Source organism: Dipodomys spectabilis, unplaced genomic scaffold (assembly GCF_019054845.1).
Source record: "Dipodomys spectabilis isolate Male_0828 unplaced genomic scaffold, ASM1905484v1 ptg000318l, whole genome shotgun sequence".
NCBI lineage: Eukaryota > Metazoa > Chordata > Mammalia > Rodentia > Heteromyidae > Dipodomys > Dipodomys spectabilis.
This window is the reverse complement of record NW_024870995.1, coordinates 377,898-395,739: the sequence shown is the minus strand read 5'-3', so window position 1 is coordinate 395,739 and position 17,842 is coordinate 377,898. Positions and strand designations below refer to the sequence as shown.

At 52.5% G+C, this 17,842-nt stretch overlaps 3 protein-coding genes across 5 annotated transcripts in view; 2 read left to right on the top strand and 1 right to left on the bottom strand.

The window, feature by feature from the left end:
- The first annotated feature begins 357 nt into the window (after window positions 1-357).
- On the top strand, window positions 358-13,927 carry Znf276 (zinc finger protein 276). Of its 3 annotated transcripts, none has more exons than XM_042702215.1 (11): window positions 358-565; window positions 1,273-1,576; window positions 1,917-1,963; window positions 2,055-2,501; window positions 4,042-4,120; window positions 5,166-5,249; window positions 9,995-10,105; window positions 10,176-10,251; window positions 10,400-10,517; window positions 13,090-13,189; window positions 13,282-13,927. In XM_042702215.1, the coding sequence occupies exons 1-11, from the start codon at window positions 382-384 to the stop codon at window positions 13,550-13,552; spliced, it is 1,821 nt and encodes a 606-aa protein (XP_042558149.1). In that variant the 5' UTR covers window positions 358-381; the 3' UTR covers window positions 13,553-13,927. The 3 variants fall into 3 exon arrangements, with proteins under 3 accessions (XP_042558149.1, XP_042558151.1, XP_042558150.1); XM_042702216.1 differs by having other exon boundaries at window positions 549-565; window positions 1,083-1,576; XM_042702217.1 differs by lacking the exon at window positions 13,282-13,927 and having other exon boundaries at window positions 13,017-13,180.
- Window positions 7,956-17,842, top strand: part of LOC122127922 (small nuclear ribonucleoprotein E-like) — a 23,679-nt gene continuing 13,792 nt past the window's right edge. Inside the window, exons 1-2 of the mRNA XM_042702218.1 lie at window positions 7,956-7,969; window positions 8,006-8,011. The gene's annotated coding sequence lies outside the window, so the exon portion shown is untranslated. The remainder of the gene's footprint in view (window positions 7,970-8,005; window positions 8,012-17,842) is intronic.
- The window catches only part of Fanca (FA complementation group A), a 64,166-nt gene continuing 59,926 nt past the window's right edge, over window positions 13,603-17,842 (bottom strand). The window contains exons 38-43 of the mRNA XM_042702212.1: window positions 15,979-16,041; window positions 15,351-15,456; window positions 14,783-14,858; window positions 14,422-14,590; window positions 14,239-14,331; window positions 13,603-14,045 (exon numbers count right to left, since the gene is read on the bottom strand). Of these exons, the coding sequence (XP_042558146.1) occupies window positions 13,944-14,045; window positions 14,239-14,331; window positions 14,422-14,590; window positions 14,783-14,858; window positions 15,351-15,456; window positions 15,979-16,041 (609 nt within the window). The 3' untranslated portion in view covers window positions 13,603-13,943. The remainder of the gene's footprint in view (window positions 14,046-14,238; window positions 14,332-14,421; window positions 14,591-14,782; window positions 14,859-15,350; window positions 15,457-15,978; window positions 16,042-17,842) is intronic.

Here is a 17,842-nt window from a genome sequence, read left to right as displayed (position 1 = left end):
CGCGGCGATTGGCGGGAAGGACCGCCTCGCGCACTGGCCCGGAGCGGTGGAGTGCGGCGGCGGCGCCTCTCTGTCTGCGGCCGCCCCCGGCCTGGGACTCGCCGCAAGTTCTGAGCGCGCCCCGTGCGCCCCGCGCCGGGCCCCGGCTCCGCCCGAGGGCGGCCCGCAGCCCCGGTCTCGCCGGCGTCGGGGGCGTCGCCTCGGTCCGCCGCCCTTCGCCTCCGGGCCGGCTGCGAGCGCGGCCGCGGGCGCGCGGAGCCCGGCGCGGGGCCGAGGGCCGGGCCGGGCCGGGCGGGGCGCGGGGCCGAGCCGACCCGGCCGGGCCGCGCAGACGCGGGTCCAGCCGGAGCGCCGGGCCGCGCTCGAGCGGCGGCCGCCTCCATGAAGCGGGACCGGCTGGGCCGCTTCCTGTCGCCGGGGGCGGGCCGGCCGCGCGGGGGCCCGGGCGGCGGCCGCGCCCGCGGGCGCCCCTCCCGCAGCGGCGGGCCGAGCGCGGACCGGGCGGCCGCGGCGGCGGCGGCGCGGGCCTGCGGGGACTCGGGCGAGGACGGCGCGGACGAGGCAGGTGGGTCCGGCGGGCCTGGGCCCGGCGTGCGCGGCGGCGGGGCCGGGGCGCGGGGCAGCTCGGGGCTCGGCGGGCCGCGGTGACGGGAAGATGGGCGCGGTCTCCCGGGTTGGCTCCCGCCCTGCTTGCTTTTGCGCAGTGTGACCTTGAGACACTTGCCTAACCTCTCTGAACCTCGGGTCCCTGCTGGACCCCAACGTGGTCGCGGGGTGTGGGCCCCGCCTGCCCGGTGGCGGGGCCCCTACCCGGTGAGGCCACCTTCCCACGCACCGCCCTGCCGTCCCGGGGCAGGCAGCCGGGGACTTTGTCTACATCTGGACCCTAGGGATGGGCAGGCCGGAAGTCGTTTCCTTGAAGGCCTGGCGTGAGTGCGAGCCGGAATGAAGTTCTGCCTCGGTGCCGGGGGCACTGGGAACTCCTTGAAAGGAGCCTGGGCTGGAGGCTGGGGCAGGAGGATGGGATCGAGGCCGCTTGGGGCAACTTATTGAGATCTTATCTCAGTTTTTTTGTCTGGAAGATTCTTGACCAGTGGCTCTTGGAAGAAGCCCACTCTTGAACAAGATCCTCCTAAGCTGCTGCTAGTGCTTTGGGAGGCCCCAAGAAGCCCTGCTTCCTTCTAGGCCCTGGGAACACGGCGGGGAGTGTGGGTCTCAGGCTTGTCACAGCCAGCCTTGCTCTCTGACCCTCACATCTGCTGCTTGGCCCAGGAGCAAGCCGGGCTGTTACCATGGGGCACTGTCGCCTCTGCCATGGGAAGTTTTCCTCGCGGAGCCTGCGAAGCCTGTCTGGTCGGGCACGGGGGGAGAGTGCAGAGAGACCATCCTCTGGGGAGCGCCTCTTCATCAGGGACTTCCAGAGCCTGCTGGGTGTGGCTGTGCACCGCGACCCAGCCCTGCCCCAGTTTGTCTGCAAGAACTGCTACTCTCAGTTCTACCAGTGCCACAGCCTCCTCAGGTCCTTCCTACAGAGAGTCAACGCCTTCCCGACTGGCCCGCGGAACCCTTGTTCCAAGTAGGCTCTTGCTTCATTGCTTGGGATATTCAGGGCTCCCAAAGCCCGTGTCCTACCTACTGTTATAGGGCAGGAAGTATGCTGGTGGTGGGTGGATGAGCCATACCTGTTCCTGTGAAAGCTAGTGTGAGTGCCACAGTACTGCTAAGAGATGAAGAGGGGGCAGCAGGGTTTGCACAGGTCTAAGGGACCAGCTATTATAAGGGAAAAGTCCAGCTGTCTGCCGAGGGTTACTGTGGAGAGAGGTATCTGGGAAAGGTTGAGACTTCAGAGGCTCCTCTCAGGGAGTCCTATAGGCCCAGGCTACAGGACTGCTCATGGACACACAAATTCTTTGTAGGACTGGTGCTCAGCCCCCCACAGTGGCGGAGGAGGGTGCTTGTCTGGGTGAGTCCACCCCTGGTCCCATGGTGGGCTTGGCAGTCTGGGCTAGGTGTTGGCCAGCCACGAGGCTCATATCTCTGTTGACTCTCCTCAGTTGACCTGATCACTTCGAGCCCCAGCTGCCTACACGGCTTGGTGGGGTGGGTGCACGGACACGCGACTACCTGCAGGGCCCTACCCAGCCTCCGGGGGACGCTGAGCTCGGAGTACTATGGCATCATCCAGGCAGTGTGGGGCTGTGGCCAGGGCCATGACTACACCATGGACATGGATGCAAGCCGCAGAGCCCCCTTGCTGGACAGAGCGCTGGCAGTCAAGTGGGTGAGGGACAAGGAGACCACACCACGGCGAGCCCAGGACTTGGGGTCTAACCCCACTGGGGCTGCCTCTCAGCTCTACCAAGGCAGAGGAACCACAGCTGGGGCTGAGACCAAAATGCTGCCCACCCTGGATAAGGCCCCACCACCTTCAGAGGACAACTCTTTGGGACCTGGGCCAGGGCCCCAGTCTCAGCCAAGCCTGGTCCCCAGTGAGGCTCCAGGTAAGAGGCATCTTTGGCCTGTTATAGACCTACGTTTGTTCATATTCTCTCTCTCTCTCTCTCTCTCTCTCCCCCCCTCCTTTCTTCCCCTTCTCTCTCCCTCTCCCCCCTCTCCCCCCCTTTCCTACCCTCCCACTCCCCCTTCCTTCCTCCCCCCCCCTTCTCTCTCTTTTGTGCCAGTACTGGGTCTTTAACTTAGGACCTTGTGCTCTCACTTTTTTTCTTTTGTTAAAGGCTGGTTCTTTACCACTTGAGCCACAGTTCCAACTTCCAGTTTTTTGGTGGTTAATTGGAGACAAGGGTCCCACAGACTTCTGCTTGGGAAAGAATCAAATCATGATCCTCAGATCTCAGCCTCCTGAGTTGCTAGGGTTACAGGTGTGAGCTTCAGCGCCCTGACTGGAGTCCTGTCTTGAGCTGGGTGGCATTTCCTGCAGAAAGCTGTCTGGGCAGCATAGTCCTGGTGTGGTGAATAAAGGAGCTGGTGGGAGAAGACGGAGCCAGCCCGAGCGCCCTGGAATGGCAGCTGCCCGTGATAGCTGAGAGCAAGGATGAGCCGCCAGCCTGGCTGGGCTTCTCGTTCCTCCATGAAGGAGAAGGCCCCTGTGTCACCAGTGCTTCCCAGTGTCTAGCCATCCTCTAAGCCTGTGCTTAGGGCAGAGGGCACTGACTGTTCTTGTGGGCTGAGGGGACTGAAGGAAAGAGAATGGGATTCTTGTCTGTGGGACATGGATGTAGGCCAGTGTGGCAGCCTCTTCTGCTGACTTGCTGAGGGCAAACAGGGCCCCTCTGTGGGGCCTGGACTCCACCCCTGTGCTGTGGGTTGTATACAGCTACTGCTGGGGTGTTAGGTTAGGAGGCCCTGGGCCAGGCTTCTGATTACCTTTGGACTTCTCTGTGAGTGCTCATCTGGCTTCTACATGAAAATCCAGAGTGGGTCTACAAAAAAAAAAACATAGGTACCTAGGTGGTTTGGCTAGTTATAGTAACCCAGATGAGATGATAGCTCCAGAGGGGAGCTTGGCTTTATAAACCGTACACAAGCTATTTTGATAAGTCTTAAAAAATGGCTGGGAGTTGGTAGCTCATACCCATAATCCTAGCTACTCAGCAAGCTGAGTCTGGAAGACTACAGTTGAAAGCCCGACTGGGCAGGAACACCTCCCATTAACTAGCAAAATCCTGGAATAGAGACATGGCTCAAGTTGCAAAGTGCCAGCCATGAGCAAGAAAGCCAAGCAAGCATGAGGCCCCGGAGTTCAAGCCCTGTGTTTCATCCCTCCAAAAAAGGAGCAAAGAACAGCCCTGGGAGGCTGTGGAGAGGGCCCAGGCTTCCTGGCCCGTGGCGCTGCCTGGGGCTTTTGGACACGAAGCCCGCTTAGTAAGGGCAAGGGCTGGGAGTGGAAGGAGGCAGCAGTTGAGGCCAGAGCCCCACGGGCTCCCTTGTGAAGAAGGGTGTCATTGGACAAGGAGAGTGCCCCTTGCAGGCGAGACTCTTTTCTGTTTGGTGTTGGTGACCAGTCTGTTCTTTGTTTCCCAGGGCAACTGGGTGAGAAGCAGGTTCCCTCTCCAACCTCGGATGATCGGGTAAAAGACGAGTTCAGTGACCTTTCTGAGGGGTGAGACAAGAGTGGGTTTAAAAAGCCTAAAATTTCTTCTTCAAAAACCAGACTCAGCTTCCCTAGAGCTGCTGCAGACGGGCTCTCCCTCCCTCCGAGGGGCGGAGTTCAAGGTGTCTGGCTCCTTACTGGGCTTCTAGTCCCAGAGCAGCAGGCCTGTACTACAGAGAAGCAGTGTGGAGTCGCTTGTCTGACCTGCCCCAGGCTTGGTCCTCTGCGATTGCCTATACATTGGTTCCTTAAAGGCCTTAGTTTTGTGCCAACCCCAGATATCGCAAGAACAGAGGACCCCAGGTTCTGGCCCTTGGGGATGGTGATATTGAACTAGAAGCAGAGGCTTTCTCCTAGAGGGGAAGAGGAGAGATCCCCCTAGAAGGGCACAGCTGGGTGGATCAGCTGAGTCCAGAGCTGCTGCCTCACGAGCTCAAGTGAAATGCACATGCACCTTTATCCACATTGGGAGGTACAACTCCTCTGAGAGTCAGGTTCTTAGACTGCTAGCAGCCTTGGGCCTCCCTCCGTCCAGCTGCGGACGACTTGTGGGGGAACACCCAGCCTTTCTAGTCTGGCTGTGTTTGCTGTCTAACAAAGCTGAATAGTGATTTACATTTAAGGGTGAAGGTCACAGATTGTTTTCTTGCCTTTGTGAACTTTGAAATGCTGACAGTCTGTCAGCTCCAGTTCATGATTATTGGGTGATGTGCTAATGTTCTCAGAGTACACCTATTGGGAGGCTCACCTCCAGCCTCCATGTTCTCTACCCCATAGGAAAGCTCTTTCTGAATTGGAGTCCTGGCCTAGGAATGTTCACTTATGGGGGGATTGCTAGTTGTTTGATGTCAGTGACCCCCCAGCTTGCCCTTCCTGTTAGGAAATGGATTGGGAACTTGTGGATTTTAGATTTCCTGAGACCTTTTCAGGAGTGAAGGAGGGGTGGGATTTGTGTGCTATGGGATCTGGGTGGTATCTTCAGACAGGAAGACCTGCTTGGGTCTGCGTGTACTCCAGGCAAAGGCTCTACTGAAGGTGCTCTCATCTCTCCTAGAGACTTCCTGAGTGAAGATGAAAACGACAAGAAGCAAAATACACAGTCCTCGGATGAGTCCTTTGAGCCTTACCCAGAAAAGAAGTAAGGGTGCAGCCTTGCCTCAAGTACATGGGCCCCGAGGGTGGCCAGAGTCTACATGATAGCCATGGGGTTGGGGCATGGAGAGCCCACGCACGGGCCAGCTTCCACCAGCATGGGAGGAGGCAAGTTGGAAAGGCCAGGTGGGCTGGCCAGTCAGTGGAAGGAGAATTCCCATTGTGCCTGTCACTTCCTTTTGGTGGTTTGGGGACCTGATCTGAGCTAGCAGACAGTTCCGGGACCTTCGCAGTCCTCCTGCTGATCTGAGCTAGCAGGCAGTTCCAGGACCTTCGCAGTCCTCCTGCTGATCTGAGCTAGCAGACAGTTCCAGGAGGACCTTCGCAGTCCTCCTGCTGATCTGAGCTAGCAGACAGTTCCAGGAGGACCTTCGCAGTCCTCCTGCTGATCTGAGCTAGCAGACAGTTCCAGGACCTTCGCAGTCCTGCAGTCCTATGTCATGTGCCCTTTGAAACCCAGGGACCTGGCCTGTTGGCTTCTAACACTATTAATTTCTGTGGCCAGGCAGCTGTGGCCCGTGTCCTTGTTGAATGCCTCTGTGACTCTTGCTTTGACCTTTGCTTTTCAGTGGTTTCAATGGCTGGTTTCCTTGGGCCCCTTTTTCCCCCATACCCAATATGTTTCAGAGGGAAAATACAAAGAGCAAACATGTCTTCTCAGGTTTGTCTTTCAGCCAAGAAAATTTTACAAAAAGGTTGAGAATACACTGAGTTTTTTTTTTTTTTTTTTGGCTGTGCCGGGGCTTGAACACTCTCGGCCTGAGTGTTTCCCTTGAGCTTTTGTGCTCAAGGCTAATGCTCTACACTTAGCCACAGCTCTCCTTTTGACTGGGCTTTCTTGCCCAGGCTGGCTTTGAACTGTGATCCTCAGATCTCCCGAGTAGCTAGGATTACAGGTGTGAGCCACCAGTGCTTGGCGGTTTTTTTTTTTTGTTGGTTGCTGTTGTTTTAAATCAGTTTACATTTGTTATGGGGGGGTGATGGTGGGATTTGATATATTTCCATACATGTTTACAATATTTTCCAATCAACCTTTCCCACTCTATTACTTTCTCTTCCTCAAACAATTTCAACAGCTTTTCTTGTTTCAGCTATTTTCATAGTTGCAAATAATTCAACCATATTTATTCTTTTTCTTCCTTGTTAGCCCAACCCCCTCCTGCTAGGGTACACCTTTCCCACCCTCCTATTCACCAACAGCTTTCATTGGGGTTCTTTATGCTATTTTCATTTGTACTTGGAATGTATTTCCAAAGGCCCCCCCTCCCTTACTGTGGAAGTTCTGACATTTGTTATGGAAAGAGAAGTAAGGGAGAGATCAAAATAAGAATGTACAGCTGAGCCAGAGTATGCCAGTAGCCAGTGGGTAGGCTGGGAGCCAAGAGGAAGTGTCTAGTGGTCCCTACACTGAGGTATGGGTTGCCTTGAGGAAACCCTCCTTTGCTTCTGTTACACCTGGCCATACAGCCTGTATGGCTTTGTGCCCAGCAGACCTGGAGCCACTGGAGTAGGTGGCTGATGGCCAGGGCTAGTGTAGGAGTAGGAGGGCAGACAGGTGGGGTGATTCTGCTGAGCACATGCTGTGCAGATGGGCACAGCACGCTCTGCTGTGCGGTCACAGCCCACCGGACTCCAGAAAGACGTGCCTCTGGCGAGAGAGGCAATTGTGGTGGGAACTGGACTCTACCAGGAGCAGAGCCAGGTGGCAGTGGACACAGCCCTCTGCCCATTACTTCGTACACTGACTTGGAGGCTGCTTGGCCCCTCCATACTGTGAGGACAGGAACCAAAGCAGCCCCTGGCCCAAGGGTCTAGCCCACACTTTTACCTCTTCATTCGGCCTTTAAACAGAGTTGCTAGCTGGGTCCTCCCTTTTTAAAAGCTGAGTTTCCAGTGTGTGATCAGATGCACTGTTTCCAGCCAGAGAACACCTGGGTCAGGAGAGGGCAGATTAGTGGCAGTCTCTGGTAGGACGCAGCATGGAGACTGCGCTCTGTGTAGCTCCTGCTTAAGAAGCCAGTGGTCTGGTGTGAAGGGAGGGCTGGTCACTGATGGACAGGGTACAGTCACCTGAGCACTAGAGCCTGCTTGTTATCAAAAACTTATTGTCAGTCATGGGGCCTGAACTCTGGGCCTGGGTGCTGTCCCTCAGCTCTTCAGCTCAAGGCTAGCGCTCTACCACTTGAGCCACAGCGCCACTTCCAGCTTTCTGTTGCTGTGGTGCTGAGGAATCGAACCCAGGGCCTCATGCATGCAAGGCAAGCACTCTACCCCTGAGCCACCTTCCCAGCCCCAAAAACATTTTATAAAATACATTTTAAGGACTGGTGGCTCATGCCTGTAATCCTAGCTACTTAGGAGGCTGTGATCTAAGGATTGAGGTTCAAAGCCAGCATGGGCAGGAAAGTCCATGAGACTATTAACTCCAATAAACCACTCAGAAAAAGCTGGAAGTTACAAGTCAGTAGAGCACTAGCCTTCAGCAAAAGCAGCTCAGGGACCACATTCAGGCTAAGTTCCAGCCCCAGAACTGCTCCCCCTCCCCCAAAAGAGGACAATTTATTTTTGTGGTATTGGAATTTGAACTCAGTCTCTTGCTTACTATGTAGATGCTCTGCCATGTAAGCCTTGCCTCCGGTCATTTTAAGTTTTTGTTTTGTTGTCTTTCAGATAGGTCCTTCAGTTTTTCCCTTGAATTTGCTTCCTGTGGCCAGCCACAGAATTCTGTCTTCCTACCTACAGGGGGTGGTGACTCAGGTGCCAGGTCCTGCCACCACCCTCAGTTTATTGATGCAGATGCAGACTCTAGCTGGGGCTGGTCGCAGACCCTATGACTGCCCTGCTGTTTGGATTTTTTTTTTTGGCCAGTCCTGGGGCTTGAACTCATGTCCTGGACAGTGTCCCTGAGCTTCTTTTGCTCAAGAATAGCACTTGACCACTTGAGCTACAGCACCACTTCCAGCTTTTTCTACTTATGTGGTACTGAGGAATGGAACCCACAGCTTCATGTATGCAAGGCAAGCACTCTTACCACTGAAACACCTTCCCAGCCTGTTTTGACTTTTTGAGACATCTTGTTTTGTTAGTCTTGTGGTATCTTGCACTTGTCATCTTCCTGCCTAGCCTCCTGAGTGCTGGGTTTACAAGCATGTGTTACCATGCCTCGCTACTTCCAAAATGTTAAATAGGAAGTGCAGTGGAATTAAGCACCTTCACAATGTTACGCTCTTTCCAAACTTTGCATCATCATGAAATCTGTTCAGTGTTCTCTCTAATCCTTCCTTAGGCCCTGGTAGCCACTAACTCTTAGGTAGTAGCTCTTTTCAGTGGAATCACAGCATTTGCCTTTTTGCAGTTGGCTTCTTTAGCCTGCCTTCCATGTATGATGCATGTATTAGATCTTTTATTTCAGTGAAGGTCTGAGTCCAGGGCCTTGTGCTTGCTGAGCAGGTGTTCTATGAGACACTTGAGACATGCTCCAGTCCTCATTTTTTTAGAAAGTGATTTTTTGTTGTTCATGAGACTCATCTCCAATTAACTACCAGAAAACAAGAGGTGGCACTGGCTCAGTGGTGGAGCACTGGCCTTGAGCAAAGGAGCTCCGGGACAGCATCCAGGCTCCAAGTTCCAGCCCCACAACTGACAAAAGTCTCATGGACTTTCCTGCCTGGGCTGGCTTTGAACTGCAATCCTTAGATCTCAGCCTCCTGAGTAGCTAGGATTATAAGTGTGTGCTACCAGTACTAGGCACAGGCTATTCTTGAATATGTGGACTCAAATGGTACCACTGCCTAAATAATAAGTCTTCTGAATATATGGTTCTATGTATCACTTTTGCCAGCTAAGTGTTTTATTCTTTTTTTCCCCAAGAGCAAGACTCAACTCAGTACTTAATCTTTTTACTCATTGGCTGGTGCTCTACAACTACTGACTCAAATCTCCAACCCCAGTATTTTATTTATTTATTTGGTCGGTTGTATGGCCTGAACTCTGGGCCTGAGCACTGTCCCTCAGCTCTTCAGCTCAAGGCTAGCGCTCTGCCACTTGAGCCACAGCACCACTTCCAGCTTTTTCTGTTTCTGTGGTGCTGAGGAATCGAACCCAGGGCCTCATGCATGCAAGGCAAGCACTCTACCCCTGAGCCACCTTCCCACCCCCCGCACCCCCCCAGTGTTTTATTCTTTTTGATGCAATTGGAAATGAATTGCTTTCTCAACTTCCTTGTTAAATTGTTCAGGTAGTATGTAAGAATGTAACTGGGTTTGGGGCTGGCGACCAGGACTTGGCTGCAGGGTGCTGTTAGGCTGAGGTCGTCTGGCCAAGGACTGATTCCTTAAGCTCCCTGCTCCCCCTATTTTTAGATTTTGGGGGTAGATGATAAGAACAGTGGGGTGAGGTTTCAGTTCTGAAAGTACAAGTGTGTGCCACCACCGTCTGCTCTCTCACCCGGGCCGCACACCTTCCTGAGGTGGCTAAGAAGTAATTTGGGAAAGTCTGGGAATGTGGCTCAGTGGAGGAGTGCTATCCTTGAGCAGAGAGGCTCAGGGACTCAGCTCAGTTCTAGAGCTTGCCCTAGGACTGGCAAAAAAAGTTTTTTTCATCTGGGGGCCAACCAGCTCTCAAAGAAACATCTTAGTTACTGAAGCTTGAAGAAGAACCTCTGGTGAAGAGAGCAGGTGAGAATCATTTAGATCAGAAATATCAGTCTGAGCACATCTTTTTTTTTCCCAGAGTCTCTGGTAAGAAGCAAGAAAGCAAAGAAGCCAAGAAGGCTGAAGAGCCAAAAATTCGAAGGAAGCCTGGGCCTAAGCCTGGATGGAAGCAGCAGCTGCGCTGTGAGAGGTGAGGCGTGAGGGGAGCCGGGGAGCGCACTGCTGGGGTGGCAGCTCCATGTGCTCTGTCTGTCCTGCAGGGAGGAACTGCCCACTATCTACAAGTGTCCTTACCAGGGCTGCACGGCTGTCTACCGTGGAGCTGATGGCATGAAGGTAAGAGTGGGTGCTGTTTGGGTCAAAAGCTGCTAGCAGCCAGTAGTTGGAGACCCAGGAGGGCAGGCCATCACCCGGGTTCTTTGGAAGCGTTTGGAAGGTGTTTGTCTGGAGAAAGCACACCCATCTCCTGCCCTCCCTCCTGCAGAAGCACATTAAGGAGCACCATGAGGAGGTTCGGGAGCGGCCCTGCCCCCATCCTGGCTGCAACAAGGTGTTCATGATTGATCGCTACCTGCAACGCCACGTGAAGCTCATCCATACAGGTACCTGCCTCAGGTCAGGCCTGTGATCGAGCACAGATCTGACTGGTGGTGGACAAACCCATCCGTGAGCAGACATGCCCAGGTGGCTTACAAGAGCTGGGACACATCGTTTTTTTTTTTTTTGTGGGCCCGGTTGTGGGGCCTCAACTCTGGGCCTGGGCGCTGTCCCTCAGCTCTTCAGCTCAAGGCTAGCACTCTACCACTTGAGCCACAGCGCCACTTCCGGCTTTTTTCTTTTTTCTTTTGTGGTGCTGAGGAATCGAACCCAGGGCCTCAGGCTTGCAAAAGCAAGCGCTCTACCACTGAGCCACCTTACCTTCCCAGCCCCATGGGACACATCTTAATATCAGGGATTTACAGGTCACAGAGGGCTTCGAAATCTTGGGCTGGTAGAAATCTTGACAGAAGCAGTCTTTTCTGTGGGATCTGAGTAGAGCTGGTAGTACAGAAATCCTGATATCCCTCTGGGAGTTTTTGTGCTGGTTCAGAGGCTTGAACTCAGGGAGCTATCCCTGAACTTTTTGTTCTTGTTGGTCATGGGGCTTGAACTCTGGGGCCTGGGTACTGGTCTCAGCTCTTCAGTTCAAGGTCAGCACTTTACCACTGGAGCCCACAGTGCCACATCTGGTTTTCTAGTGGTTAATTAGAGATAAGTCTCTCAGACTTTTCTGCCCAGGCTGGCTTTGAACTGGGCTTTTCAGATGTCAGCCTCCTAAGTAGCTAGGATGACAGGTATGAGTGACCCATGCCCAGCCCCTCTGAGGTTTTGTTTTATTTAAAAACAAATGAACAGGGCTGGGAATGTAGCTTAGTGGTAGAATGCTTGTCTAGCATGCATGAAGCCCTGGGTTCGATTCCTATGTACCATATAAACAGCCGGAAGTGGTGCTGTGGCTCAAGTGGTAGAGTGCTAGCCTTGAGCAGAAGAAGCTCAGGGACAGCGCCCCAGGCCCTGTTGTTCAAGCCCCAGGACTGACTGGCAAAAAAGAACAAAACCAACAGGCTAGGCGCTGGGGCTCACACCTGTCATCCTGGCTACTCAGGAAGCTGAGATCTGAGGATCGTGGTTGAAAGCCAGCCTGGGCAGAAAGAGCTGTGAGACTCTTATCTCTAATTAACCACCAAAAAACTGGAAGTGGCACTGTAGCTGAAGTGGTAGAGTGCTCGACCTGAGCAGAAGAGCTGAGGGACAACACCCAGCCCCCGGGTTCAAGCCCCACAACCAACAACAACAGAAAATAAAAACAAATGAACAGGCTGGGCGCTGGTGGCTCATGCCTGTAATCCTAGCTACTCAGGAGGCTGAGATCTAGGGATCAAGGTTCAAAACCAACCTGGGCAGAAAAAGTCCGTAAGACTCCTGTCTCCAATAAATTACCAGAAAGAAAAAAAAAAAGTGACACTGTGGCTCAAGTGGTAGAGCATCCACCTTGAGCTGAAGAGCTCAGGGACAGTGCTCATGCCAAGAGTTTAAGCCCCACAACCAACCAAGAAAAGAAAAAGAGCAATTCTAATGATACCCTTTTTGGACTATAAAAATGACTTATGTTTTGTAGAAATAAAAAATAAGGATCTCCCACTTATACACCACCAGCCACCTGAGGATTTATTCTTCCAGCATTTACTCTGCAGACACGTTCTACCCTTGGGGACCTATATCACAATTTTTATTTTCCCTCCCATTCTAACCATTCATAACTTATATCAGTGCCTACGGAAGGGATGTCAGATTTGTTATACATCAGTCCTTAAACAATAAAGTTATTTTGAGCTGGGTACAATGATGCATTTTATTGTCTTTTCTTACTAAGATTTGTTCATTTCCATTGCTGGGTCATTGTCCTTTGACATTTGGGTTATTTGTACTTTTTGCTCTAAGAATTCTTACATGTAGTAATTTCCTTAGGTTGGGAGCTTCAGGCTCTACTCCAGGCCAGTGTTCAAGCAAGCAACTTTCTAAAGAGATAAAACAGCTTCAAGTCTAGAGTGGAGAACAAGCAGGTGTGCAGGCAGTGCAGGGGTGATTGCCAGAGTAGATGGAGCCGTTATACTCCACCAGTGGTCTTCCCCAACTGTGTGGGCTCCTAATTATGGGGAATGATCACTAAAGAGCGGCAACATTCTCACATAGCCTAAGAACTCAAACCCCCCCCCCCCCCCCATCATGGGGCTTGAACTCTGGGCCTGGGCGCTGTCCCTGCGCTCTACAGCTCAAGGTGAGCGCTCTACCGCTTGAACCACAGCACCATTTCTGGTTTTATAGTAGTTTATTAGAGATAAAGAGTCTCACAGACTTTCCTGCCTGGGCTGGCTTTGAATCGTGATCCTCAAATCTCTGCCTCCTGAGTAGCTAGGATTACAGGCGTGAGCCACTGGCGCCCGGCTGGCTTAGGAACCTTTTGTAGGGAAGGGCTCTGAAAATGATCTCTGGTCATGAGGCCCTTGCTTGGGCCTATCCTACTTTGTGCTAGGTAGTAACTGCTCTTCCTGTTCTAACAGTCAGACCGTCAGCCCTCAAGGGGCAGATCTGAGCGTTTGGGGGCCCGTGCTCACGCCCTCTCTGGTCTTGCAGAGGTGCGCAACTATATCTGTGACGAGTGTGGACAGACCTTCAAGCAGAGGAAGCACCTCCTTGTCCACCAGATGCGCCACTCAGGAGCCAAACCACTGCAGTAGGTGTGGGTGGGGCCTCTCCTCAGTTTGCCCCCGAGGCTGAGTCAGGCTCACTGTTCCTCATCTGTCTCCTTGCCACCTCTGCCCACAGGTGTGAGGTCTGTGGTTTCCAGTGCAGGCAGCGGGCATCCCTCAAGTACCACATGACCAAACACAAGGCGGAGGCTGAGCTCGATTTTGCCTGTGACCAGTGCGGCCGGCGGTTTGAGAAAGCCCACAACCTCAACGTACACATGTCCATGGTGCACCCTCTGACACAGACCCAGGACAAGGCCCTGCCTCTGGAAGCAGAGCCCCTACCTGGGCCCCCAAGCTGCTCTGGGACCACGAAGAACCAGGACGTGAAGCCAGAGCCAACCTGAGGATTGCAGACAGACGATGTTGAGCAGCTTGACCTCAGTGGACATTGATGTGAGGTTCAAAGACACCTTAATTTTCCTTGTACCTCTGGCACCGTTCCAGCACTGTGGAGCCCTACGCTGCACCCACCACACCTGTGCAGCTGTGTACAAGGGCCAGGGGGCACTTCTTCCTCGCAGTGCAAGCAGCTCAGTGTATTCCATATGGCCTTTTATCTTCTGCTTTGGGACCAGCAAACACTGAGCTCCCCAGGGCCAGACACAGATCATGAATAATTGTTAACTTTTCCTAACTAGAGCAACTAAGGAGATTTGTAATCCACTTTCTAGTGAAATCAGAGCTCCATGTTATGCTTGCAATAAATTATTTACAAAGGACCTGGATCGAGCACATTCAGAAGAAATCGGGGTCCGGGTGGAGGTGGGGGTCAGCCTTCTGTCTGCCCAGAAGGGCAGCACTCACCTCGGGGTCAGAGACTCCGTGACCCGCCACCAGCTGTGAAGAAATACATTGCTCAGCTCTTCAGCCAGTCAGGACGGCCCAAGTGAGCTGTCTGAAGACCATGGTACACACAGGGAAGGCCTGGTGGGGGACACTGAGTTCCCTGCCAGCCCATGGACATACAGCCAAGTGCTACAGATACCCTCATTTCTCCAAAGTGCGGGTTAGCCTGGGGGGGGTGTGTTACCTCTGCCATGTTTGAAAAACTCTGTCTTGGGCATCGGGGTATTAACTGCAGTAGGAAAAGGCGGGCTTCCATTACCAGTTGAGCAGGGTTGCCCTAGAGAAAAGATGGCAGTCATGGGGAAGCGTACTGAGCTAGGATCCCCAAATCCTTGGCAGGAACCACGTGGATGGCTGGGGAGCTCACCTGGAGAGGGGGCTGGCCCTGGGGCCATGGGCTCCTGCTAGCACAGGATGAGGCAGCCCTCATCTCCCCGTCCACAAAGAGCTGAACCAGCTTGAAGTACATGTCTGCCGCAACATACAGGAAGGCCTCTTCCCTGACAACAGTGTCTTCATTGAAGTAGGACAAAAGACTAGAGGTAAAGAAGAGATTACAAAAGACTTGAAGGTGCTGAATGTAAGTAGAAGTAGAGAGAATGTCCACTCTGTGGAAGTGACAGGCGTTCTTCACCTACTGGGAGACCCTAGGAAAACAGCACCTTCTTACCACCCAGGCCCTACAGGCTAGGGTTCATTCTGTTGACCAGGAAGGTGGGTTTGGTTACCTGTAGAAGGCAAATGGCAGCAGCCTGATATGCTGATCTGGGGCCAGGCGGAGGAGGAGGTGCCCCAGGCCACCATCTGCAACACAGAGGGGCTCAATCAGCTGTGTGCCAGGACCAGGCTCCCTTGGAGGGGAGATCTATGTCTAGTGACCAATGACGGCATAAGGTATCGGGTTCTGACATCTGTCAGTGCTGCAGGGAAAGAAGGGTCTGGGAATACAAAGGAGAGCAAAGGCTGGGAGGTGGGCATGCAACCCCTACCCACCCCACACAACAGGCTTGTGGGTCCATTTCTCAGACCAGTAGCACTGCGGTCCTCCAAAGTGCTCTGATACAGCCTTCTGTTGCTTTACATAAGTGCATACTGAGTTTATAACTCAGCAGAAAGATAAACTTGAAAATGAGTTTGCAAAGTGAGCTCCCAGGAGGCCTTGTCCTCCGTCATTTGAAAGTTGCTCCTGAAGAGAATGATAGTCCCCTTTGGCATCGGATCAGCTAACATCTGCCTACTGCAGGACAGGGCCACTTTCCTTCCATGTCAGGTCTCAGAAGACTCATGCTGGCTTACCTGTCTCTGTCAACTGGAAGAGTACAAGCCAGGACACCTTCCTCCTCTCCAAACATGCAAGGACCTCAGCACAGATGTCCACAGCCTTCGTGTAGTCCCTGGCATCCTATGGCCCACAGAGAAGACCAAGCTGATGTAATGCTGACCTCTGTACTGACTGGATAAGGCTGAGTTCTTTGTTTTTTTTTGCCGGTCATGAGGCCTGAACTCTGGGCCTGGGCGCTATCCCTCAGCTCTTCAGCTCAAGGCTAGCACTCTACCACTGGAGCCACAGCGCTACTTCCGGCTTTTTCTGTTTATGTGGTGGTGAGGAATCGAACCCAGGGCCTCATGCTTGCAAGGCATGCACTCTACCGCTGAGCTACCTTCCCAGCCCCCAAGGCTGAGTTCTTAAGAGCACTAGGGGGTCTTTATTCCTTCAAAATCTAGAACTTGTGACAGTGTAAGAAATGTCGCCCAGGTCAGGTAAAAAGGTTTGGGTGCATGGGGAAGCATGCACGTCAAGACACCCTTAGGAAGACAATGTAGCAAACAACCTGAGATACCCAGAGGACCATCTAGGGTGCACTCTGGTATTGTAGCCTGGCCCCGGGGGTGTGGGGTGCCTCACCTGAAGAGTCTGACTTACGTCTGGGATCAGATGCGATGACAGCAAGCCAGTCAGGGAGAAGAAAAGGAGGCAGACCAACAGCTGCAGGTGAGAGTAGGTCATATTTCCAACAGTTAGCCAGGGCTCTAACCCTGCAAGACCTGACCTGTACAGCCCTCCGAGGAGCCTATAAGACTAGGGCCTTTGTTTTTGTTTTTTAAGGTGCCTGCCTGGAGCTTGAACTCTGGGATTGTGCACTAACTTTGAGCTTATTTGCTGCTTAAGGCCAGCATTCTACCACTTGAGCCACAGCTTCACATCTGATTTTTCTTATTATTTTTTTAATAGTTGATTGGAGATAAGAGTCTCACAGGCTTTCCTACCCAGGTTGGCTTCAAACCACGATCCTTAGATCTCAGTCTCCTGAGTAGTTACAATTATAGGTGTGAGCCACCAGAACCTTCTTTAGGGCCTAAGTCTTTTTTTTTTTTTTTTTTGTCGGTCATGGGACCTGAACTCTGGGCCTGGGTGCTGTCCTTCAGCTCTTCAGGTCAAGGCTAGCACTCTACCACTTGAGCCATAGTGCCACTTCTGGCTTTTTCTGCTTACGTGGTGCTGAGGAATCGAACCCAGGGCCTCATGCATGCAAGGCAAGCACTCTACCACTGAGCCACCTTCCCAGCCCCTAGGGCCTAAATCTTTTTTTTTTTTTTTTGTCGGTTGTGGGTCCTGAACTCTGGGCCTGGGCGCTGTCCCTCAGCTCTTCAGCTCAAGACTAGCACTCTACCACTTGAGCCACAGCGCCACTTCCGGCTTTTTCTGCTTATGTGGTGCTGAGGAATCAAACCCAGTGCCTCATGCATGCAAGGCAAGCACTCTACTGCTGAGCCACCTTCCCAGCCCCGGCCTAAGTCTTCTGAGTAGATCTTAGGGAAAAAAAAAATCTCCAGCCTGTCGCTGTCTCCTAGCTTTTTTGTGCAAGGCTAACACTCCACCACTTGAGCCAATGCACCACTTCCAGCATGTGTGTATGTCTGGACCGGCTTCAAACTGCAAACCTCAGATTTCAGCCTCCTAAGTAGTTAGGACACCAGTGTGAGCCACCCAGCTTTTAGAAGATATTAAAAATAGTTTACTGCTGATGGGGCCTTTCATACTTGCCTCTGAATAGTTAAAAACTGAGGAAATTATTAGGTGCTGGTGACTCATGTCTAACTACTTAGGAGATTGAGATCTGAGGATTGAAGTTTGAGGCCAGCCTGGGCTTGAGACTCTTATCTCTAACTAGCAAAAAGTCAGAAATGGAGGTGTGGCCTACGTGGTAAGAATGCTGGCCTTTAGCAAAAAAGCAGAGGAACAGTGCCCAGTCCTGAGTTTAATCCCTAGTACTGGCACCTGCCTCAATAAAAAAATAAAAGTAAAAACAAACTTGCTAGAAAAGATGTGTTTTAAGAAAAATTCCATCTCAGCCAGGTGCCCTGGGCTCATGCCTTATAATCCTAGCTACTCAGGAGGCTAAGATCTGAGGATTGTGGGGCAGGTTCAAAGCCAGTCCAGGCAGAAAAGTTTGTTAGAATCTTCTTTCCAGTAAACTACTCAGAAAAAGCCAGAAATGGTGCTGTGTATGGTGCAAGCAGTAGAGCACTAGCCTTGAACACAAAGAGGCTCAGAGGACAGCAGCCAAGCCCTGAGTTCAAGCCCGAGAACTGGCAAAAACAACAACAAAAAATCTCCTTTGTACAATTATTTAGTTTTTTTTTTTTTTAAAAAAGAAATCCATGTCATGCTAGGCACTATTTCATGCCTATTACACAACTTACTCAGGAGGCTGAAAGGACTGTGGTTTGAAGCCAACCTGGACAGAAAAGTTCAGAAGGCAGAAAGTCAGATTGGAGATGTGGCT